Source organism: Callithrix jacchus, chromosome 11 (genome assembly GCF_049354715.1).
Source record: "Callithrix jacchus isolate 240 chromosome 11, calJac240_pri, whole genome shotgun sequence".
NCBI lineage: Eukaryota > Metazoa > Chordata > Mammalia > Primates > Cebidae > Callithrix > Callithrix jacchus.
In genome coordinates, this window is record NC_133512.1 from 87,114,874 (window position 1) to 87,140,973 (window position 26,100).

General features: G+C 40.3%; 1 protein-coding gene across 3 annotated transcripts in view; it reads left to right on the forward strand.

Moving 5' to 3' along the window:
• Nucleotides 1-26,100, forward strand: part of CAV1 (caveolin 1) — a 35,554-nt gene extending 9,454 nt beyond the window's left edge. For all 3 annotated transcript variants that reach the window (XM_035254192.3, XM_002751767.7, XM_035254191.3), the window contains exon 3: nt 23,896-26,100. In XM_035254192.3, coding sequence (XP_035110083.1) covers nt 23,896-24,237 — 342 coding nt within the window. In that variant the 3' untranslated portion in view covers nt 24,238-26,100. The remainder of the gene's footprint in view (nt 1-23,895) is intronic.

Here is a 26,100-nt window from a genome sequence, read left to right on the forward strand (position 1 = left end):
ACACCTGCACAGAGTACAAATTTCCTGCCTTTCATGGGAACTATGTTGATGTTCAGATATGAAATACATCTTGTTTTCTTCATTGAACCTTGAGAAGATGTCTCTAATTGGTCATTATTTCATGGTAGAGGAAGGACATATTCCTAAAGACACAACCATTTCTTCTTAATCATCATTAGCTGTGCTGGCAATTAAAAACCAAATGTTTTTACTTTCAAGAAGACTTAAATAACTTTTGAGGGTGTATGGATGTGCTTAATATTCTGTCTGACAGCAATTTAAAAATGAAGTTTTGAAAAGCTGCATTCTGTACTCATCAGAGTCATATCTGATGAGATGTGCCATTTAAAGACCTGTCAGTGCAATGGGGCAAACCAAGGGGGGTTGTGCAAGTGGGAGTGAGACAGAAGCTGGGGTGCTTCTTCCATCACTTCCTACAGGCTGACTGGGCGAGAAAGATCACTTTACTGACACCTCCAGTGGCCCTATGAAATGAGTACTATTATTATATTATTATCATCATCATATTCATTTTGTAGATAAGGAAACTCAACCTTAGCAGGTTTCCCAGAATAACACAGGCAGGAAGTGGTAGAGTCAGGGTTTGAACCCAGGTGGTGAAACTTCAAAGCCCAGATTCTTAGATACTATGCTCCAGTGCCTCTCTGTAATAAGCTGTGACTCCTGAAGCCATTGGTTTGGCCATAGTGTGGAAAAGATGGTGTCCTCACACTGGGTGAGCAGCTTATGGCAATTCCAGACGTGACCTCTGTGGGGAGTAACAGGTCTGAGCTTCTAGGATCAGACCCTAGATTTTGGCAGGTGGTTTGAGGAAGGGCCAATGTAAAATCCCAGGCTTCAAGGAATGGGGATGCTGGGCAGGGAGGATTAAGCTCCAAAAACCAGAATTGGGGTACAAAGTGTGGGTGTGGCCTCAGTGATTAAAAGTAGAAGCAGACTCGTTGCAGTGCTGGCTAAGGTTGAGTCACTTAAGTCTTTAAAGTGCCCCTAATCACCAACTTGGCCTGTGGGGTGGGGCTGATCCTGCCTGGATGTGTGGCGGGGGTAAGCATGAAGAAAAGAAGCAGGTCCTGACAGGTACTTTGCACTAAACAGCTCCTTTTAAGGTTCTCAATTTGCCTGCTCAACTTCTAGAGACATTTGTGTGACCACACCAGTACATTGTAAAAGCAGGAAACAATTGAGAAAACCCTGAGTTTTATGTTGGGAGGAGAAATGCCTATGGAATACGGCAAATTTCTCTGAGACTTCCTCCCTAGTAATTACACATTTGTTCTCAAAAACAAATGCCAGAAGCAAGAAACAGATTTAACAGTGCATTTTACAAGGCACCATTAATCTCCAAGAAGAACAATTAAAATGTCTCACCGATCATGTTCACTGTGTATACCTTTTCTATCTTCTTAGAAGTAATATATGGTTGGAAATGGGCATAACAAAATATGTCAAGGAAGTGGAATTGCGCTCCTTAGATTTCACCACTAATTATTTTGGTTAACTTCACAGATCTCTCTTCCTTGCATGTTCTTGAGAGTGAGCCTTTTTAGTAGGAAGAAAAATTGTCTAAAACAGTTAATAACCACAAATTCACCAGAGTATTTTGGGGTAAGCCCCTCTATTTCTCTAGGTCATATAATGTGCTATTCCAGAAAGGGTGTTGTATTGGTCTGTTTTCACACCGCTGATAAAGACATACCTGAGACTGGATGATATATTTTAAAAAGAAATTTAATGGACTCACAGTTCCACATGCCTAGGGAGGCCTCACAATCATGGAGGGTGGTGAAAGGCACATCTTACATGGTGGCAGACAAAAGAGAATTGAGAGTCAAGCAAAAGGGGAAACCCCTTATCAAAGCATCGGATTTTGTGAGACTTATTCACTACCACGAGAATGGTATGGGGGAAACTGCCACCATGATTCAATTATCTCCCAAAAAAATGGGAAAATTATGGGAGCTACAATTCAAGGGTCCTTCCCACAAAGTGTGGGAATTATGAGAGCTACAATTCAAGATGAGATTTAGGTGGGGACACAGAAAAACCACATCAGGCATTCAACCAATATTTGGGAAGCACTGGCCCTGCACCAGGCATGGAGCATGTCATTAGTTCTGCTGCACCACAGCCTGCCTGCCAGAACCTCAGCCATTAGCTGGAGCTCGCCTCTGATATCAAAGCCTCCTCAGAATCAGCCATCTCTTCTCCTTGCCCCCACCATCCTTTGTTTTTATCTCTGCTGTGGTGTTCATCAAAGACTTCCACTATTCTGCTTCACTGCCCTTCAGTGTCCTCGCTTCTCTTCCTCCCTTCTCTCCCTACTTTGTGCCTGTGTCCTTCAGAGTAGAGCAATGGCACCCTCAACTCTGTGGCTGCCCAGTGCCCCATGAAGAGTCAGACATCATAAAATAGATGCCAAATTCAGTTGACACTCTGAAATTCTTTTTAAAGTAAGTTAATGCGTGTTTTGAATGAAAAGACACAGTGGGAATATCTTACTGAGTGTCTTTCTTCCCTTGCCACTTTTTCTCTATTGGTCACATTCGAAAACTGTGTTGGAAAAAAAAATTCAAGAACTTAATAAATAAATTCAAAAACATTTCATCTATTTACTTAAAGAGAAAACATATTCTAATATATGTGTATATTTAAAATATTTGTTATTAAGACTTTTAAAACAAATCTCCAGGTTTAGGAGGACACAAATACATCTCTCCTAAACCTTCCAGTAAGCAAGTTGTGGCATATAGATGATCTCCTGGGGTCATGGAGGATAAGGCTAATCTCCTAAGTGTCTGGCAGACAGGACAGGCAAATTCCCAGAATGTCAAAATATATTATCAGCTGATGTTTCACATTGCCCCTAAGTCCAGAAGTGTGGAGGCTGGGGGCTGGGTCTCTGACCACTGGAGAACTCCCCTGTCACAGGAGGGATGGGAGGACTCCCTGTTAAACCCATCTATCCCCACAAAATGGCAAGATTCAGAGGAATGACTAGATCAGAAAATGGCCCGAAAGAAAAATCCAAAACCTCCCATACCTGGAAGGAGACCACAGCTTTGAGAAACCCAAGCCTCTGCTTCCTTCTCTTTGGCTTTACTACTTCTAGATCCAAGTACACAGAGCTCTGAGATTCTGCATGCTAGGAGGTGATGACTGTTAACCCACTATTCCAATAGCACAGAAATTTGTTTTTGCCTCAGAAGTGGTTCCATATAGATCTCAGATCTCTTTTCAAGTAAAAGAAGAAACAAAACAACAACAATAACAACGCATAGATGACTCTGAAAGAGCCAGACACTATTAATTCCATTACTGGTATCTGTGCCAAGTGAAATGAATGTTAGCTCTTTTCCCAGATGTGTTTCCCTCTTTTGTCTCCTATAATAGGAGAAGAATTTACTGTAATAATGTAAGACTCATTAATTTGACCCCAAACATCTTTCCTCTCAACAGGCTAAATATAAAATACCAGGATCATTATTCAATTGAGAATAGGTAGAACTAGGAAGTAGCCATCAGAAGAGTAATGGGCTGTATTGTGAATTTGGGATGTAACTTGTTATCAAACATACAGCCAGCATCACAGTCTTAGCACTTTTAATATTTTATCAGAAACTTGCATGATCAAGTTAAGAGGACTCTCAACTTAAAAATGACACCCGTTACAATGACCTTGTTAACATCTGTGATAAAAATAATGTCAAAGTGATTTAGACAAATTACAGTAGCCCCTAAAAATAAGATAAAGTTCAATACAAAATAAGATGATGTTAAAGGACTTGAAATAAAACAGATAGATTAAGTAGGAAACAAATAGGTGAGCATATAAAAAATAAGAAAATACCAGGAAAGGGTTGTCATTTTTGTGGGAGCCTGTGATGTGGAAAACCAAGATGCCTGGTGAGCAAAATGGATATGGAAAACCCCCTTGTAATAATTCCACAACCCCAAGGGGCCAAGGTCTCCAGGTTAAGAGTCACTTTTGTAAACACAGCCATAGATGAATCCACACACCATTCCTTGAGTAACTGGGGACTCAAAGTAGCTCTGTCAATTGTTCCAGAAAATTAGGCATCTAAATTATTTAACGATATTCTAAAAGAAGTATAACAAAATATTTAAAGGAATGTCACATACAAGATTCTCTACCTTATCTGCTAATTGGTCAGACTTATTCAGAATAGATTTCTGTTTTGATCTTAAGAGGAAGGTAGAAATTCTGGAGAAGACTTGGGGAAGAACTAAAGGAAAGGAATAAGGAGTCAAGAGGAATCTCCAGGTAAGGTTGGGAGGGACTGTTTATGTAGGTGATTTATTGGAAAAGTTGGAAGGGAACATGGAATGAAATTATCTTTGGTTATTGTCAGGTTAGTATGAGGGTTACAAGAAAAACACTGCTCAGATGCAATCACCATTCAAGATAAGAAATAAGAGGGAAGGCTGGCACATTTAGCTTTTTATTCAGAAAAGTGTTAGGTCGGCTGAGCGTGGTGGCTTACACCTGTTATCCTGGCACTTTGGGAGGCCAAGGCAGATAGATGGCTTGAGCCCAGAAGCTTGAGGCCTGCCTGGATAACATGATGAAACCTTGTCTCTACAAAAAATACAAAAATTAGTTAGGCATGATGGCATGTACCTGTGATCCCAGCTACTTGGAGGGCTGAGAGGTGGGAAGATTGCTTGAGCCCAGGAAGTCGAGCCTGCAGTGAGCCATGATTGTGCCACTGCATGCTAGCCTGAGCAACAGAGTGAAACCCTGTCTCAAAAAAAAAAAGTGTTAGGTGATATGAGAGCACTCCCAAGTAATAAGAGTGGCTAATCCCAGGAATGTGTCACCAGAGGTTATTTTGTAATAGTCATGTGTTAAATTCCTTAATTATCTATATAACTTCTCAAATCCTTCAGTCTCTACAGTTACAGTTTGGTGCATAACAGCCTGCACACGCAGCCTCATCATTAAACATAGACATACATATGAACACTTTCCCCTATGCCAGCAGGATACCTGGTTTGTTTAGGGGCAAAGAGGAACCGATGGGGCATTGTTTCAGTCAGTGGCTGAGAGTGCAAGTGGTAAACATCGAAAAGTAGAACACTGCAAAATGCATGCATTGTATGTACTAAAAGGTCAGCATGAAGCATTATCTGTATGGCAAGCCTGCCCATCCACTCCCTCCTACACATTGCATATTCACACAATTTTGCAGCTTGTATAAATCTCTATTGTGATAGAAACTCATGAAAGAGTGTGGCCTCTGCAAAGGCTGGCTATTCTGTGAATTTAGACCAGTGGTTCTTCACCCTAGCTGCAAATCATCTGGGGAACATTTAAAATCACTGTTTTACACACCCCAGCCCTATAAACTCTTATTTAATTGGTCTATGGTGGGGCCCAGGACTCTGTATTCTTTTTTAAGGCTCTCAGGTGTTGCCAATATATAGCCAGAATTGAGTCTGGTTTAGACCCTTAAAATTTCTTAATAATAAAACACTCTATCATGACAAAACTTCCAGGACCTTAAGGGCCACAGTGAGGTAGTTACTATTTCACTGTATCCTCATTTGGGAAAGTCTTTGGCATTTTTATTGGAAAATATTTGTCACTCAAATTTCTATGACAAAAAATTCTTTCTTGCACACTACTTTAGCAACTCCATGAGATGTACTTTGTACATAACATAAATCTCATATCACTTATGTAATCCAGCTCTGTGGTTCCTTCCTTTCCTTTAACTGTTTATTTCTAATTCTCCTCAAGAGGAAGCTTAGCTAGTCAGAACACCAGAGTGTCATCCCCCTCCCACTTTTCCCACCTGAGTTCATGGCTTAGACATAATAGGAATGGAGCTGACAACATGCACTCGTTTTTTTTTTTTTCCAAATTATGCAGCAAAATTCCCAAAGTGCCAGTGGCCGCAGAGATTTTCACAGGGCCCAGGGACAGGCAGACATCATTATTTCTCCAGCTCCTAGCACAGAAAAGAGACCTTAAGTTACTGAGAAGATGCCAGTCACTCCCCAGAGCAGACAGGGAAACTGAGCCTCAAAATAAATCTGAATTCCAGTTCTGTCTTGAACATGGACTTCCAGGGTAATGTTGGGCCTTGGGAAAGGCACTTACACTCTGGACAGGAGTTTCTTCATCTATAAAATCAAGAAGTAGAAGCAGACACTCTCTAAGTTGCCTTTATTTATAAATTTCTGAGACTTCAGGTGACCAATCTTCATACAAGAGTCGAAGCCTGTAAGAGTACAGAAAGCCCACACAAAGAGATGGTGGAAGACCTTTCATCAAGGGTATTTTTATTACCCTCTTCCTAGGTTTTACCAGTTGGCATCCTCACTGTCAATATTGAGACTGTGGGATTTAATTAAATCATCTTTGAAATACCAAGATATCAACAGATGGCATGCTGAATGCAAATGGACCATAAATAAATATTTGGTACTGAAGAAAGTCAAGAGCCAGAGTTCATTTCCGAGTCTGATCTGGGCTCAGAACTCTGTGGTCTTCCCTTTGATGGCCCTGGCTGCCAGATTGGCTGTATGTGCTCCAAGATGGATCAGAAAATCAGTTCCAAAGTTGGCTACAAACTTTTGGGTTTTGGGCTTCTTTTTTAATTTTTGGGTTTTTTTTTCAATGAGCCAATTCATCTTAGTTCACATGACAGAGACGTGCATAATTACTTGCAACTTTAGTTAGAACAGTGGTCTTAAGGTCTAGCTAAATAAAAAGTGCTCAGACTTTCTGCGTGCTGACAGTTGTCAAATTCACCTCGTTCATGTGGCCCCATTTCTATAGTTGTTTTTTTTTTAACAGCCCATCTGTGAGCAATAGGATCAGATGACTAAGAGCTACAGGGCAGAAGCACTATTACGTTGAGTCAAATTTTCCCATTACCCAGCTGTAAAGAATTTGTTTCTCTCTGACCCAATAAAGTTTAGTATTTAGGCCCCTGCATGATTTTAATCCCATCACTCCACACCCAAGCCATATGATTCTGAAGGTAAACATGAAGGTGTTTGAATTCCAGAGCACCTAAACATTCTTAGGGAAATCATCATCTCTGTGGGCAGAGCTATGACAAAACCTGTAGGTTTTAACTCAAATTTCATGATAAGCAAAAACTGAAGTAATTTGTGTTCCATTTTATTCACTTTTTTACCAAATTATGGTTGGATTAGAATAAATAAATTCAATGAATTAATGCAATTACTATTTCTTACACCAGATAATAACATATTCCAAATTCTCCTTTCCTTAGGAGATTTTAAAAGGTTACTGTTCTTTTAAATAGGAGAAAGAGAAAAATATAACTTAGTAAATAGCAGTATTCACTAATTCATTCATTCATTCAACAAATATTAATTTAATGCCTACTATATTCCAGGGAGCTTAGAGTCTAGTATCAGAAATAATAACCACACACAAACATACATATACATTCCATTAAATAAGGATGTGATATGCTAGATAAAAAAAAAAGTTCAGGTGAGTAAAAAAAGATGGGGGCTAGAAAGAAGTCATTGCAGAAAAAACATTTAGGTTAAAACATTATTAATAACTCAAAGTTAGCCAAGTGCAGAGTGCTGAAGGAATGTTCCAGGCAAAATCAACAGCAAATGGGAAGCCCTCGATGTAGAAAAGGGTTTGGGAAGGGGCCAGGTGCAGTGGCTCATGCCTGTAATCCCAGCACTTTGGGAGGCCAAGGCCAGCAAATCACAAGGTCAAGAGATTGAGACAATCCTGGCCAATATGGTGAAACTCTGTCTCTATTAAAACTACAAAAATTAGCTGGGCGTGGTGGTGCAAACCTGTAATCCCCGCCTCTCAGGAGGTTGAGGCAGGAGAATTACTTGAACATGGGAGGCAGAGGTTGCAGTGAGCCAAGATTGCACCACTGCACTCCAACCTGGCGACAGAGGGAGACTCCATCTCAAAAAAAAAGAGGGTTTGGGAAATTGTCCTAGGAGAAACACTCAAGATTCCAGTCTGAATTCTAGAGAAGAGTGATTTAGAGAGGCAACTACAAAAATGACTTCCTTTATTACCTTCAATGTAAGACAGTGCACCACAGAGAAAATCAACCCTTCTTGTAATGATTCCTGAGTGAGCCTGAGAAGCCAGAGACCATGTCTATTTTATAGGCACTGTCCCCTTTTCTATTACCCATGGCCAGCTCATTGACCTTGTCCTGGTCCTGTTTCCTCATTTTAGTTACTCAATCCTCAAAAAGGAGATGCTTCATAAATATTGGATAAACGAATGAATGAACTCACAAAGTCACAGTACAGCAAGCCAAAAGTACTTGCAAGAAATAAACAAGCATTCTAGGCTAGAAATATTTCTCAACTTCAAGTTGTATCTTATCACATCATATCCCGATTTTCTAGAGCAGTAGTTCTCAATCAAGGGAAACTTTTTCTTCCCTTTCAGGGAATATTTGGCATTGTCTGGAGATACTTTCAGTTGTCACAGTTTCGGGGATGCATCTGTCTCTACTTGGGTAGAGAAACAGGGATGCTGATAATCATCCTACAGTGCACAGGACAATACCCCACCCACACTCCAGTAATGAAGAATTATTGAATTCAAAATGTTAATAGTGCCCAGGTAGGAAAGCCCTGTTGTAGGCTTGGGGACTGCATCTTGACAGCCACGTTATATAGCATATACTAGACAGATGCATCCCCCAAATTGGGACAACTGAAAGTATCTCCAGACAATGCCAAATATTCCCTGAAAGGAAAGAAAAAAATTCTCCTGATTGAGAACTACCGCTCTAGAAAACCGGGATATGATGTGATAAGATACAACTTGAAGTTGAGTAATATTTCTAGCCTAGAATGCTTGTGTATTTCTTGCAGGCACTTTTGGCTTGCTGTACTGTATAAGGGGCTGTGATTATCCTTGCCTAGACTTTGGAAAAACCCTAGTGTATATCCTTTTCCTCATTTGCCATGCAATATTCAAACCTGCAGAGATTCATTTCATTCATTTTCTATGTGTTTAATAAACAGACTAGCAGCACTGGAGGAAAAAATATTCCAGCAATGAGCTAAGATGAAAGCTATTTGTAACCATGGTTTGACTTAACTGAATAGCAGGAAACAACCTCTGCCATCAGGAAGTGTATTATAGAAACTGAAAAGAAGCTAATGGTGTTTAAAAAGCTCTAGTTCAAACAAATGTGCACGCAGACCAATGGATAGTCTGAAAATGATGGAGACATTTCCGTTTTTGTGTCTTTGATAGAAAAGAAAGAGCTTTTGTTTTCTTTAGTGTGGTAATCATTCAGATTTATCCCATGACACGCCCCGAAGGTTAAAGAATAACAAACTCCCAAGTGTAAACACAGATTTTAGTGAGGAAGCCAGGCCTCTGGATGAATCCCTATAATTGCATATTTAGATAAAATAAGATTTTCTTACATTAAACAAGGTAAGATTTTTCTATTTGGGATAGAACTTTCAACACTTGGAAGGGTTGTGCTTATTTCTCTTCAAAGATGGCAAACGTTAGTGCCCCGAGGTGTCCCTCCTCTCTATTTAAGTTCACTAGCTAATCACCCAGTATCCATACTATTGCTGGCTCTTCTGTGGCCTATTTTTACACTGTTCACTGTTCAATGTCACTTGTTTTGTAACACTCAACATCAACAAGTGCTACCAAATTGACACCAGAGGACAAAATGGAATCAAGATGTGTACAGCCTGCTTTGTACTGAGCCATCTACCACTAGATGTTTTTCATGATATGAACACATGAGGCCATGTGGACAGGAGAGATGTCTCCAGATTCCTGCAGACTGCTCACAGCCAGCTGGTTTGCAGTGTGGATTTAGGTACTCACCTGGGAACCCCATAAAAAAGAATGTGCAGGCCAGGTGCAGTGGCTGTTGCCCATAATTCCAGCAATTTGGGAGTCTGAGGCGGGCGGATCACCTGAGGTCAGGAGTTTGATCATGACCAGTGTGGCAACATGATGAAACCTCTTCTCTACTAAAAATACAAAAAGAAGAAAAAGAAAAATTAGTCAGGTGTGGTGGTGGGCACCTGTAATCCCAGCTACTTGGGAGGTTGAGGCAGGAGAATTGCTTGAACCCAGGAGGCAGAAGTTGCAGTGAGCCAAGACTGCACCATTGCACTCCAGCTTGGGCAACAAGTATGAGACTCTGTCTCAAAAAAAAAAAAAAACGTGCACAGGCTACAAAGAGAGGTAGGAAAATGTTCCAGAAATCCCAAATCCTATCCCTGAGGATCATTTTCAGTGACTTCCAATGAAATGCATGTGCATTTGCTAGGGCTTCCCTAACAAAGCATCACAAACTGGATGGCCTAAAGCTACAGAAACTTCTTGGGGACAAATTTTGTGATTCTGGAAACTAGAGGTCCAAAATCAAGATGTCAGCAAGGCCAGGCTTTTTCTGAGGCCAGTAGGGAAGGCCTTCCTTGTCTCTCCTGGTTTCTGGTGGTTTGCTGGCAATCTTTGGCATTCCTTAGATTGCAGCTACATAACTCTACTCTGCGCCCATTGTTAATGGCCTTCTGCCTTTGTGTTTTCACACAGCCATCTTCCTATAAGGACACCAGTCATATTTGACAAGGGGTCCACCCTACTCCAGTATGACCTCATCTTCACTAATTACATCTGCAATGACCCTCTATCCAAATAAAGTCACATTCTGAGTGTCTTGGGATTAGAACGTCAGCAGAGCTTGCCGAAGGGGATACAATTCAATGCATAACAGGGTATAAACTAGAAATGGGTATCTTTGTTATCAGTGTAGGAAGATTTAGCTTACATGTTCAAAATGTAATACGAACACTCCAGGAAAACTCATACACCCTCTTAAGAAGAGCAAAAGATGGAGAAGCCTGATGGTTACCTTCAAACGAAAGAAAAGGAGGAATAAGATGAAAAGGAATTAATCCCAAAGTGGCTCATATGGAATGTTGGTGCAACTTTCTCTGACACATTTGTGCACTCATCAGCTAGGGCATCATCTCCCTGGGGCATATTTCCTCACTGTGTGCCTCATGGTAATAAACTCCAGAAGCCTCATTGACTTGCTATAGATGAGCTCACCCTTCTTGCTTGCTTAATGGCAGAATACAAAATAAGCAGTCACTGACATGGAACAATTTCAAGAATACCAAAAGGTTCTCCTTTTCCATCTTCCCAATACTATTTCTGACATCCCTGACCCCTCCCCACTTCTGGTTGAGGCGCCTGGGCCAGAGCTCCTGATGTAGTAGGCAGTGCCCTAAACGTTTTTGCATAAATTAACTCATGTCCAGAGCCACAACTCTAAGATGTAGGTATTATCATACCTCATTTTACAGATAAGAAACTTAGGCACAGAGAGGTTTAGTAGTTTAGATGAGATAACCCTAAGAAGCAGAGATCCAGACACCTCCATGCTGTTAAGCAGGACATCATATTGCTTTTCATAAGTGCTCTTCAAAAGCAACACAGTAATGGATTATCACACTCACTCACATCCGAGTGTCACCTTTTTCAGATCCTCTCCCCTAGCAGAGAATAAAGCCTAAGACATTCTGGTTTCTCAAAGTGTCCTCCCCAGACCAGCTGCATCAAAATGGGGGGTTGGGAGAGGTACAAATGCCTGGACTCTACCCTGGGAGCACTGATTCATAATCTCAAGGCACAAGAATCTGCATTTTAACAAGCATCCCCAGAAATTTCTTAGCTATACTAATGTATGGGAACCACTGACACTAAAGGAATGGAGTAAGGGGAACATACAATGTTATGGTAAACCAGGAAAAGCCAGAAAGACTTGACAACACAGTGAGGACTCTGGTAGCCAATAGTCAGTCAAATGCCCAGCGGTCCTGGCCAGAAGAGAGTTAGGTTGCTGGGGGTGAGGGTGATGCTGAATGTGGAAGTTTGAGAGCAGAAGGAAGCCAGCCAGCTACCTCCTCTTGCTTGAATCACACACCCTTTCTTTGGTGGAAATGATTATTTGCAGAGGGAGGGGAGACATGTTTTACAACTTGGATGGCAAATATGGATGTAGGCCACAAAGAGCAACCAGAGCCCATGGGTTCAGAAATCCCCCTGTGTTTCTGTTTGAATGAGAGGCTTTCATAAACAGAACAAGGAATTTGGGGTGAGCTTAAAGAGAATGGTATGATGGAGGAAGAACTGAATGAGAAACTGAGAGAGCAAAATCCTGGTTTTGTTTCAATCACTGATTACAACCTCCCTGAGGCTCAATCTCCTAATGTGTAAAATGGGGGAAATAATACCTGCCTTGCAGGTCCTCACAAACAGGGCATGATGTGAATCCACTGAGGCATATAGCACTGTATAACATGAGTTATTGCTATTCCAAGGCCCGTAAGAGACTCTTGCCTTGGAATATATCCACCACACTGATGCCTGCAGTCTATTAATGACACATAAAGAACACTGAAGACAGTGCTGTCCCTTGCTGTATGCATCATCCCTCCCACCCCTGCGAGAAAAGACAACACAGTCACGTGAAGTAATTCTAGAGTACAAGTTATGTATACACCTGCCTCTTTTCCTGCACAGACACATATACACAGACACGCACATTCACAGACACACACACAAACACAAACACACGAGAAAACATGAGGAAAAGTGGAGGCAAGAGGCACCAAAGATGAAAGTCACTTTTCTCCCCGTCCTTCCCTGGCAGGGCTGGGCCTGGGCTGCTTCTCCTGCCTCCTCCCTGAAGCCCCCTCCTCATCATTTTCCAGTGTATGTCCCCTGCTTTGGGGGCAGGTCTACACAACTGAGGTAGTTCAGGTCATGGGAGAAAATTCAAACAAGCACAAAGCATGCTTTAACCTATATTTTCTAAATTGTTTTTCTTTAAAGGTAAAGACTTCTGAACTGGAATTACCCCCTCACGAGGGGGCTTTCCACACTGTCCAAGTGACCTAAGTGATAATCAGCCTTCATTGCATTTTGAGAATGGTTGTGGTAGTTTAGAGCTATGGTGAATAAGAAAATCATTTAAAATAAAATGATTTTTATTTGCTCTTTTTATTTGTTTTATTTTAAATGAATTTTATTTAAATTTTAAATTTAAGTGAAATTTTAAATCATTTAAAATAAAATAATAGGATAAAAGAGGATGCCAAAAATAAATAAATACATAAATCAAAGTGTGCTTGTCATACCAGGCAAAGAATTAATAAGTGATAAAACTATGGCTGCTGACATGTTATGTATGGCTACATCCTTTCGATGAGCATTTAGAAGAAATATTTATACACTAATTAATACGTACATAGTACCACTAGGTATTATGGAGGATACCAGATGTTCACAGCAGACACAGACTTTGCCCTAAATCCTGGTCTTGATATAGTCGCTTATTAGTCAAGTGAACTTCCCTCAGTGGGAAAATAAAAGATGTAATAGACAATTCTTATTATGAAAATGATCTAGATCTTCACAAGTTTGTGAAGAGAAGCAGATGAGTGAAATAGAACACTATCAGTGTAAAATATTATTATGAGGCGTCTGTAATGACTGGGAAGCAACAAGAGGGAAGTCATTTAGAAGACAGAGACCCTGGATTCCAAGCTGGATGCTCAGGTCAGTGACTGTAAGTCCCCTCCACACCCACCACCCCACACCCTAACCCTCTTCAGTTGCTCAGAAAGGTAGATAAATACCCACCTTTTTGCCCTCTTTTGTCTTGAAACCTTGGAAACCCTTGCTTCTGCAAGATGAGGTTACTTAGTATTTGTCACTCCAAGGAAACCAGTGTTCAAGCCCAAGAACAGGAGTCAATGCTCCTACCAGAAGTTTACATTTTTCCTAGGGATCTAGGTGGATATCCCTAGGAACCCCTGTCAACACAGGCATCTGCAATGCAATCCAGGCCTCCTGTTTTCAGCAGGGGCTGCAAGAGCACTGCAGCCTTTTCCCCAGAGGTGCCAGTGTGGCCCAATAAAGATTGCCCCTGAGAAACACATGGGTATTAGAGCAAAGTTCCCATGTTCTGTCAACATTTAATTGTGCTATTTCTCAACCTCTTCTGCACCCACACACTCACACACAACATTTATTCCATCGACTTCAAAGGCAGCTCAACACGTAAAAAATATGTGTGGGAACAAAGAAGGAGTTTGAAATTTGTCTAAACCCTCTCTCTGTATGACTGGGTTTGACACATACATTAGGATTTTACAAGTATGTGTTTACAATTTGTTTATGCGGGATTTAGAATAATAACAATAAACCAATATTTCTATCATCCATTTATATGATTTCATAATAAATAATGGTCACTTATCCTTACCCAGTAATACATATTTATGGGTTTAAATTAGCAAAAGCCTCTCAAAAAGTAGCTCTATTCATTTATCCACCGGTGTCCAGATGCCATCCAGCACATGAGGAGCTCCCAGAATGAAGAGGGGAACAAACTAGGGCTGTCAGGAGTGGAGAAAAAAGAAAGGCATATGCAAAAAGGAGCTGTAATTAAATCCAAGGGAATGTGGCACACTCTAGTCTTTTGCATGAGACAAAGGGCAATCCTGGTAAAACTACAGATCCCCAGGCCCTACCCAAGAGAGTCTGATCTGAGTCTGAAATGGGGCCAGAGAATCTGGATTTTAACAAGCACCCTTCCACCAGGGGATCCTTTTGCCAAGAACTCCTGAGAAATGAGAACCCTGCGCTAGTGCTGAATGAAGCATTATATTCCAGGGTTGAAGTTTGGTGATCCATTTTCCAGATAGAGCTGGTCCTTGGTCTTTGGTGCATACCCGGGTATAAATCTAAGCCAATTCAAGTATTTGGGCTGATATTTCAACCCAAACACTATCTATAGCCTAATTTTTTTCTTATATTCTGTTCGGTATGAATTGTAGAAAGTTGTAAATGCTATATTTCCTTCTCATCTATTTCTGGACTTTGTCCCAGGACCAAATTCCACGGCATCTGATAGATATTCATTGCATACCTTTCTCTGTAAACATGAAAACTAAATTGTCTAATAGAGAAAAACAATAAAATAGAAAATAAGAAATCATCATCAAAATAAAAGTGGTTTGTTTTGGAATTATATTGTCTAGGTACATAACAAATCACCCCCAAAACTGAGTTGCTTAGCACCACAAACTGCTCCTCCACAGTTTCTGTGTGTCAGGAATCAAAGTGATTTAACTGAGTGGTTCTGCTCAGGGTCTCTCCGGGGCTGCGACCCAGGTCTCAGGGCTGGGAAAGAGGCACGTCTAACTAAGCTCACTCGCATGGCTGATGGCGGGATTCAGTTCCTCTTAGGCTGTCAAGCTGAGGGCCTCCGTGTTTCAGTGGTTGCTAGCCAGACCCCTCTCTCAGTTCCTTTCCACATGGGCCTCTCCACGTGGGCCTTTCCACGTGGGCCTTTCCACATGGTTTCCAGTAGAGCAAGCAACGGAGAGATCAAGACAGGCAAACAAGATGAATGGCCCAGTCTTTTGTAACCTCATCTCAGAAGTAATACCTCATCACTTTTGCCATGTTTTATTATTTAAAAGCAAATCACTAAGTCCAGCCCACATTTAGAGGGATGGCATTACACAAGGGAATGAATACCAGCAGAGAAAGTCATTGAAAGCTGTCTTAGGTGCTGTCTATCACATCTAAGCATGATTTTTCTAGATGAAAAAAATATATTAATTTGTTTCAGTCTTAGTCAATGTATCATCCCATTTGTGCTTTGCTAAAACTTACATCAATGTAAAGCAAATATTTTCTGATACAGGTTAGGCAGTGTATTGTGGTAACAGTGTCCAGTAGTGTTGAAAAGATATGTTGAGATCAGAAATTAAGCTCATGTTTCTAAAAGAGGAGTTATACGACTGCTATGCAAGCCAGTGGGAAAGAGTGTTTTAAGAATGCATTCTCGGTGGCTCAAGCCTGTAATCCCAGCACTTTGGGAGGCCAAGGTGGGTGGATCACCAGGTCAAGAGATCAAGACCATCCTGGTCAACATGGTGAAACCCTGTCTCTACTAAAAATACATAAAATTAGCTGGGCACGGTGGCATGTACCTGTAATCCCAGCTACTCAGGAGGCTGAGGCAGGAGAATTGCCTGAACCCAGGAGGCAGAGGTTGCGGTGAGCCGAGATCATGCCATTGCACTCCAGCCTGGTTAACAAGAGCGAAACTCCGTCTCAAAAAAAAAAAAGAATGTATTCTGCTACGTGTAACTAAAAACCTAAACAGCTGTGGCTTAAAAATTAAGGTATATCTATGTCACATACGCAAAAGTCTAGGGGTGGGCAGCTTCTGGCATTGCTTCAGTAGCTTGATAATGGCAAAAGCAGCATGTCTTCTATTTTTTTGGCCTTTTAATCATGCATGTCACCTCACAATCACAACATAGGCAACTCCTCAGGTTCTAAGCAGGATGAAAAGGTCAAAGAGTCTCTCTTTGACTCTGTCTCTTTTCATAAGGAAGACAAAGCTTCCCTGGAAGTACACTCTAGCAGATTTCACTTAGATCTCATTGGCCAGAACTGAGTCACATGCCTGCCTTAAACCAATTGCTCACCAAGAAGACTAACCTTACCATGGCAAGTCTAAATCAACTGTGACTCATCTCTGAGATCAAAGGATTATTGCCATTACCTGAATCCATCAGGATCCTGTTGGCAGAGAAGTGGATTGTAAATTTTGGGCAGGCAGCAGACAAGTCTTCTGTAAACATCTTAGGTGTTGTTTTTTTATGTGTTCTACATATCTAGTACAATCATGATTTTCACTAACCGTCTACGAAGATATTTTTCAATAGAAACAGAATGTGTAATATCATTACTTATGAACTCCAATATGTGCTTAGGATTTCCTTCTTGAAAATTCCTTATTCAAAATAAAATGTCCAGATTTTGAGACCCAAAAAAGATCCTATATTTTAAAAATCCTGTGCACATATAAACTGTTTTTCAAATATTGACTTCAGATACATTGAACAGAATGAAATCCTCTGAGATTTACTACATCAGCCAAGTATTATCAAAACACAACAGGACAGATTGCTTTTCTTGACGTCTGCTGCTTGATTTGTGTTAACTCTTGTTTCTGAAATCGTAGTATTGTAAACCAATGCTGTACAAAGGTATTTCACATCATTTATAAAAATCTAGTAATGTAAACTGTTGACTCTTTATAAAGCATCTACTGAGACACAAAAATATCACTGAAGTACATTTATGCCTTTGATCTTTATGTCTGTGTAATAATTCTCTCCAGAAGAGCAACTTATTCCATAGATTACAGAACAGACAGTTGGTTCTTGGAGGAGTAGCTCAACCTCATCTGAGGCAGCCCACTCTAAGAAATTGATGGCACCTACACCTCTTGGGCATTAGGTTTTTAAACAAATTTTTAATTCCTGTCCTGCTCAAAATCTAAGCAAGCACATAAAGTACTGCTCCAAGCAAGACCAGCGCTTATAGAAGGGCAAGTGGAGTCAGTCCCCTGGGAACTGGGACTTGGGAGTTACTGTTTCAATGAGAGATAAATCAAGCTGATGCTGAATGGGAGTAATGAGCCCATTAAGGATTGTGAGAAAGAGGCACCATCATCCACTCAAGAGTAGACGTGTGGGACCTCTTGATAGCCTAAGGATGTTTAATTTCAGACACAGGCATCCAGAATGTAGCAGCTGGAGTGATCAAGGATGTGTGGTGATAGCAAGCAGTAGTGGAAGAGCCAAGGAGAGTTTCTGAGCCTGTGTTGCAATCCTGTGCTGCCATTAAATGGGAAGGTATACTTGGACCAGTCATCTGACAGCTTAGGTCATCAATTTCTCTATCTCAAATGTGACTCCATTGCTTTAAGAATCCCTTTAGCTTTAAATATCTGTGAATCTGCTGAAGCAGTTGTGCTTTGATTGATGTGGAACTCTGAACTCCCTTAAATAGAAGGATCAATTATTTAGCAGAGTTTTGTTGGATTCAGTACATTCTGAATACATGACAAAATATACTTGGATTTGTAAAAAGATATTTCTTCCTGTTTTTTTCATCATACATAAATGTACAAAAATGTTCATGTTCACACTGTAGAAAGAACATTTCTCATAAACTTTCAAGTCAATGCCTTAGAAAGCAATGAGAGATTTAAAGGAGACCTAGAGCTGTGAATGGAGTAAGTAGAGAAGGCACGTGGGGAGGGTGATGTAACTTCCTAGAGAAAAAGTATGACACACAAGGCTGGACATAGACCTGGGAATCAGGAAATTAGAGTTCTAATTTCAGCTCTTCCATTAATTCACTTGGGATCTTGAGAATGTCTATCTAATTTTAATCATTCTGTGCCTCAGTTTCCATATCTGCCAATTAGAGGGTCCCTGGCTGGGTACCCAGGATTGTGAGAACATACCATTCAGAGCCATAAAAACACAATCAGGGGCCGGGTGTGGTGGCTCAAGCCTGTAATCTTTGGAAGGCTGAGGTGGGTGGATCACGAGGTCAAGAGATCAAGACCATCCTGATCAACATGGTGAAACCCCATCTCTACTAAAACTACAAAAAATTAGCTGGGCATGGTGGCACGTGCCTGTAATCCCAGCTACTCAGGAGGCTGAGGCAGGAGAATTGCCTGAACCCAGGAGGCGGAGGTTGCGGTGAGCCGAGATCGCACCATTGCACTCCAGCCTGGGTAACAAGAGCAAAACTCCGTCTCAAAAAAAAAAAAAACACACACACACAATCAGGACCAATAATGCAAAACACCCTAGGTTAGATGTCTTAACATGAAGTGGAAACATTAACAAGAGTAATTCCTTTAATGATCAAAATGGGAATGTTTTAGGAAGCATATCTATCTGGGTGAAAATCAAGCAAATAAGACAATTATAAAGGCTTGTGGTCTCAGGAATACAAAGGCAAAAAGAGCACAGAATTGAAAAATGACAAGTTATAGCTTTGTCACTTAGCATCTGTGTGACCGTGGGTAACTTATTAACCCCCGGCAGTATTCTCATCTGTAAAACGGGAATAATGACATGCATTTCAGTGGGTTGTGGTGAAGATTATTACAAATCGAAGTTAGTTCTTTTGAGCCAATGGTGGGGTTTAAATTGACAGCCCTTATGTGCTTTGCAGCTGATAGTTCCTCTTATTACAGTTGTCTATTTAAAAACCTAGTCACGGCCGGTGCAGTGGCTCATGTCTGTAATCCCAACACTTTGGGAGGTCAAAGCAGGAGAATTGCTTGAGCTCAGGAGTTCGAAATCAGCCTAGGCAACATAGTAAGACCCTCCCCCACCACACGCATCTCAACAAAAAAAAAAAAAAAAAGAAAGAAAGAAAGAAGATTAGCCAGTAATGGGTGCCTGTAGTCCCAGCTCTTCTGGGGGCTGAGGTGGGAGGATTGCTTGAGCCCAGGAGGTCAAGGCTTCAGTGAGCAGTGATTGTGCCACTGCACTCTAGCCTGGGTGACAGAGCAAGACCCTGTCTTAAAAAAAAAAAAAAGAAAAGAAAAGACCTAATCACCAAAAGCAAGAGATTTTTTTTAAGGGCTACTATTTATTAGGTACTTACTAATCATATTGCTATGCCCTGCACGCATGCTAAGTACTTTATATAAATTAATCTCACATACTCCTCTAATACTAATTACTGCCGTGTAAATGGAGGTAGAAAGACATTAAGCTTTACTTCTGCCACTATCGCTCCTTTAACCTGCCTTGCTTTCTTTTTCTCGTCTGCACCTAATTGGCTGTACTTTTAGTTTCCTTTTAAACTGCCTTACATTTTCAAGACTAAAACAGCAATAACTAACTGGATATATTTATATAACATGTTATTTTTGTCATATTGCTTTGCACCCCTGGAGACCTGCTCTAAATTCACTTGGATGTTTGAAGATAAATCATGCTCACTAGCAGTTTCTGAAAACACAGTTTCACTGAAAATGCAAGCATCCAGAAATTCAGTAAGCAAGTTAAAAGAAAGTGTAAGAATCCAATATACTCATTAAAAATAATTTGAATTTATGCTCAGAAAACATAATTATTATTAAGAAATCTTACACACTCATGTTCATAAATATCCTCACTGAGGACCATTATACATATGGTGTAACACTGTCCTCAGACAACATGCTGTGAGAATTGTTGCAGTTACCACAGGGTTAAATTTGGCAAACTCTTTTTTATTAATGTGTCTTTTAATTATGAAATAGCATACTCAACTTAGAGAAAATTTGAAGAATATTTTGGAAAAGTGGTGCAATATTGAAGAAAGTTGATAACTTTCAGACCAGATTTAAACTTCAAATCTACCTCTTATTTACTTGGGCAATTCATTAGCATTTCTGAATCTCACTTAAAAAAATGGGAATACTGTATTATAGAGTTGTTGTGAGTTAAATGAGAGCAGTGTCTGATCATAATCACCAGTCAACAAATGTTCACAAATCTTCCCCTCCTAGGAAAAGAATCTCAAGGCAGACCTGCTTTGGGTCTGCTCTGTAAAGAGGTAGGAATCCTCTGCTCCCAGTAAATTGTTTCCTAACCTTCTTTGGTAACAGACTATTTTTTAATAAGAGTAATGGATTATTTTCCATTATACATTCACAATGTGTGTACCCATTTCAAGGCAGCCATAGATGACGATTGCCCATTTTTTGACTACCTGCTGTAGTGTTTTAATTCTGCCTTTAAATCTTCTTACAAAACAAAGACATCTTTAAAAAATAAAATTCTTTAGGTGTCTTGCAATTGAATGTAGGAAAACCACAGCCCCTTATTTTTGATAGTCTTGGGAAGAATGCAGTGTCAGAACACAAATCCATAATAGGCAATTAAATAATTTGCACAGAAACTGTATAAAAGTATTGACCTGATTTGCCACATATTTGCCACCTTTTAAAACACACAAGTAAATGTTTACCCTGTGTCTAGATCCAAATGGGTAAAGAAAAAATAAGAGTGACAATAAATCTACTTAACTTCACTTATATAATTGTGGCTATACCACTGTTTTTAACATTACATTATTAAAACATTGGACAGTAAGTCAAGAAACAGAATGTTCCACAAAATAAACTTTAAAAATTGGTAAGCATCATGTACTTTTTCCAGAAGACATTTTATTGTGTCGAATTAAAGATGGCTTTTTGGCACTGAACAGCTCCATGGAGTCATAGAAGTCCTCATTCCCTAATCCAGAGCCTGCCTGAGTTGCTGCTGGCAGTCATCTACTTGTTTGGATTTCAAACTACATTAAATCCCTTCCTATAGCTGTCACTGCCAAGCAGTTGCACTGGCTGTGTCCTACCTTTCTGTTGCAAATTCTGTTTTTAATCCTATGCTTAAGTGTAGTTTATATAAATCTTTGCAGAGGGATAAAATTTCCTGTAATTAATTGTTTGGGTGAACGTGTACCTGGGAGAGCCTGCTACTGGGAAAGGGGCCAAATTTGTATTTCAGCTCCTATCATCCCCATCCTTGAACTAACCAAGTCCTGTGGATTCTTCACTTAGCATCTCTGGAACCCTCTTTTCTTTTCTTATAACCACCTTTCTAGTCTTGGCCTTCAAACTTGAGTGACAGTGACAGTCTCCCTTCCTTGAATCTCTTTCCTCCTTCTCCCAGTGTGCATACAGTTGTCAAACTCTTGATAAACTAGTGCATTGATTGTGGCTACACTCCCCTGCTTCCACATCTTCCATAGACATCAATGTCTGTATAATAATATCCAGTCTGGCCTCAACCTGTCTTTCCAGGCTTGGTTACACAGGTCTATTCTGCCTGTGACACTCACTATGGCACCCTTGTTTGATCCTGGGGCTTTGACACACTTCCAAGGTCTCTTTCTTCTTCCTCTCCAAATTGTACCCAACTTCCCAAGCCCTGCTCTAATCTCCCACCTCATGAAGCCTTCTTGATGCCTCCCAGCTCATCATGATATAATTTCCTGAAGTAATTATGCTAATTAGGAATTTGAAAAATTATTAACCAAACACTCTTAAAATTGCATGTATAGATGTCTTCAAAGGCAGTTAAATTATGTCGTGGTCATTACATTGTACTGAGTGCCTCATATCCTTATCCATGTTTGGGGGTTTTACTTTTAAGTCAAGAAATTTAATCACATCCGTTTGGTTTTCTTTAGAGCTATAGTTCTCAACCTTTTGTGTGATAGAGAAACTTCTGGACACCATGTTAAAAAATCTCCTGGGTTCTACCCTTGAGAGATAATAAAGTCCAAGGAGAACCCAAATATCTGTTTTAGGTTGGCTCAGTGGCTCATGCCTGTTATGCCAACTCCTTGGAATGCCAAGGTGGGTCGATTCCTCGATCCCAGGAGTTCAAGACCAACCTGGGCAACATAGTGAGACTCCATCTCTTAAAAAACAACTAAAAAAAAAAGACATAAAACCATAAAAACCCTAGAAGAAAACCTAGGCAAAACCATTCAGGACATAGGCATAGGCAAAGATTTCATGACTAAAACACCTAAAGCATTGGCGACAAAAGCCCAAATAGACAAATGGGATCTAATCAAACTCCAGAACTTCTACACAGCAAAAGAAACAGTCATTAGAATGAACCGTCAACCAACAGAATAGGAAAAATTTTCGTAGTCTACCCATCTGACAAAGGGCTAATATCCAGAATCTACAAAGAACTAAATCAGATTTACAAGAAACAAACAAACAAACCCATTCAAAAGTGGGCAAAGGATATAAACAGACACTTCTCAAAAGAAGACATATATGAGGCCCACAAACATATGAAAAAATGCTCATCATCACTGATCATTAGAGAAATGCAAACCAAAACCACATTGAGACACCATCTCATGCCAGATAGAATGGCAATCATTAAAATATCTGGAGACAACAGATGCTGGAGAGGATGTGAAGAAATAGAAACACTTTTACACAGTTGGTGGGAATGTAAATTAGTTTAACCATTGTGGAAGACAGTGTGGTGATTCCTCAAGGATCTATAACTAGAAATACCATTTGACCCAGAAATCTCGTTACTGGATATATACCCAAAGGATTATAAATCATCCTATTATAAAGACACATGCACATGTGTGTTCATTTCAGCACTGTTTACAATAGCAAGGACCTGGAACCAACCCAAATGCCCATCAATGACTGGACAAGGAAAATGTGGCACATATACACCATGGAATACTATCCAGCCATAAAAAACAATGAGTTCCTGTCCTTTGTAGGGACATGGATGAATCTGGAAACCATCATTTTCAGCAACCTGACACAAGAACAGAAAATCAAACACTGCATGTTCTCACTCATAGGTGGGTGATGAACAATGAGAACACATGGACACAGGGAGGGGAGCATCACAAACTGGTGTCTGTTGCAGGGGGGCTGGGGAGGGACAGGGGGGTAGGGAGGTTGGGGAGAGATAACATGGGGAGAAATGCCAGGTATAGGTGATGGGGGGATGGAGGCAGCAAACCACCTTGCCATGTATGTCCCTATGCAACAATCCATGATCTGCACATGTACCCTAGAGTACATGTACCAAAAGTACAATTTAAAAAAAAAAGATTAGCTGAGTGTGGTGGCATGCAGCTGTGGTCCCAGCTACTTAAGAGGCTGAGGTAGGCAGATTGCTTGAGCCTGGGAAGTCAAAGCTGTAGTGAGCCATGATCATGCCACTGCACTCCAGCCTAGGTGACAGAGCCAGACCCTGTCTCAAAAAAAAAAAAATATGTGTTTCCAAGATCCAAGTGATGCTGATGCTGCTGGTTGCTTTTAAGCATCTCACAAAGAATTGACTCATAAAAGCTAATACAGTATGTCTATGGATACTGAATAGTGAGTTTTTCTCTTTTCTTCTATTCCATGCTCATTTTCTGTCACTTCTTCCTTTTAGATTGACTTTGAAGATGTGATTGCAGAACCAGAAGGGACACACAGTTTCGACGGCATTTGGAAGGCCAGCTTCACCACCTTCACTGTGACGAAATACTGGTTTTACCGCCTGCTGTCTGCCCTCTTTGGCATTCCGATGGCGCTCATCTGGGGTATTTACTTTGCCATTCTCTCTTTCCTGCACATCTGGGCAGTTGTCCCATGCATTAAGAGCTTCCTGATTGAGATTCAGTGCATCAGCCGTGTCTATTCCATCTACATCCACACCGTCTGTGACCCACTCTTCGAAGCTATTGGGAAAATATTCAGCAATGTCCGCATCAGCTTGCAGAAAGAAATATAAATGACATTTCAAGTATAGAAGTATACCTGATTTTTTTCCTTTTAATTTTCCTGGTGCCAATTTCAAGTTTAAAGTTTCTAATACAGCAACAATTTATGAATGAATTATCTTGGTTGAGAACAAAGAAATCACTTTCTCAGTTTTCATAAGTATTATGTCTCTTCTGATTTATTTCATCTATTTTTTGGCAGTCTGAATTTTAAAATTTTTTTCTTTACCTTTTTATTTGCGTGTGGATCAACCATCACTTTATTGGCTGAGATATGAACCTATTGTTGAAAGTTAATTTGAGAGAAATATGGAGAACTGAGGAGGGAAAAAAAAGAACCAACAACCTCAACTGCTACTCTAAAATGTTGGTCATTTTATGGTAAGGGAAGAATTCCAGGGTATGGCCAGTGAGTGTACAAGTATATGGGCAGATTTTCAGCAAACTCTCTTCCCACCATTACGGAGTTAGTGGATTGCTGCATTCATTTTCATGATCCAGTAGGATCCAGTGATCCTTGCAAGTTAGAAAACATAATATTCTACCTTCTCATGATCCAACTAATGCCTTACTCTTCTTGAAATTTTAACCTATATTTTCTGTGCCTGAATATTTGTTATATAGATAACAAGACCTAAGTGCCTTCCTGTTTTTCACATTTTTTTAAAATAGGGTCTAATGCATCAACATGCATTAGGTCAGCAGCTTCCCTGAAGACCAAAATTAGAATACCTATGACTTAGTCTTCCATGAGCATTTCTGACTCTGAGCTAGAGTCCAGTCAAGCTCGCATCTGGGCTTTATCATGTGGCATCTTTATCCATAGAGATGGTCGACAGTAGCCCGATGAAATGAATTAAAGTGGACCAATGGGGCTGAGTCCTCTGTGGGCTGGCAGGCGTGGAAGCCAGCTTTCGCTGCCTGTCATCAGCTGAATGAGGTCAGCATGTCTATTCAGCTTCCTTTATTTTCAAGAATAATCATGCTTTTCTGAATCCAAACTAATCCATCACTGGGGTGGTTTAGTGGCTCAACATTGTATTCCCTTTTCAGCTGATCAGTGGGCCTCTGGGGAGGGGCTGGAAAACGGAGGCCATTGTGTGAGCCTGTCGAGTTGCTGCAAACATGACCCCTGCTCAGTAAAGCACTTGCAACCGTCTGTTATGCTGTGACACATGGTCCCTCCCCCTGCCAGGAGCTTTGGATCTAATCCAAGCATCCCTTTGCCCAGAAAGAAGATGGGGGAGGAGGCAGTAATAAAAAGATTGAAGTAGTTTTGCTGGAATAAGTTCAAATTCTTCTGAACTCAAACTGAGGAATTTCACCTGTAAACCTGAGTCATAGTGAATGCTGCCTGGTATATCCAAAAGCTTTTTATTTCTCCTGCTCATATTGTGATTCTGCCCTTAGGGACTTTTCTGAAACCTTCAGTTATGCTTTTATTTTTTTTTTTGTACACTTATTGGAACTCCGCTTGATTTTTGCCTCTTCCAGTTTTCTTGACACTTTGATTACCAACCTGTTACCTACTTTGACTTTTTGCATTTAAAGCAGACACTGGCATGGACATAGTTTTACTTTTAAACTATGTATATAACTGAAAATGTGCTATACAGCATACTTTTTAAATGTAAAGATACTTTTATCTTTATATGAGGAAAATCACTTAGGAAATGGCTTTGTGATTCAATATGCAACCTGTGTATTCCAAGACATGTCTGTTCTACATAGATGCTTAGTCCCTCAGGCAAATCAATTGCTGGTCCAAAAGATTGCTGAAATTTTATATGCTTACTGATATATTTTACAATTTTTTATCATGCATGTCCTATAAAGGTTACAAGCCTGCACAATAAAAATGTTTAACAGTTAAA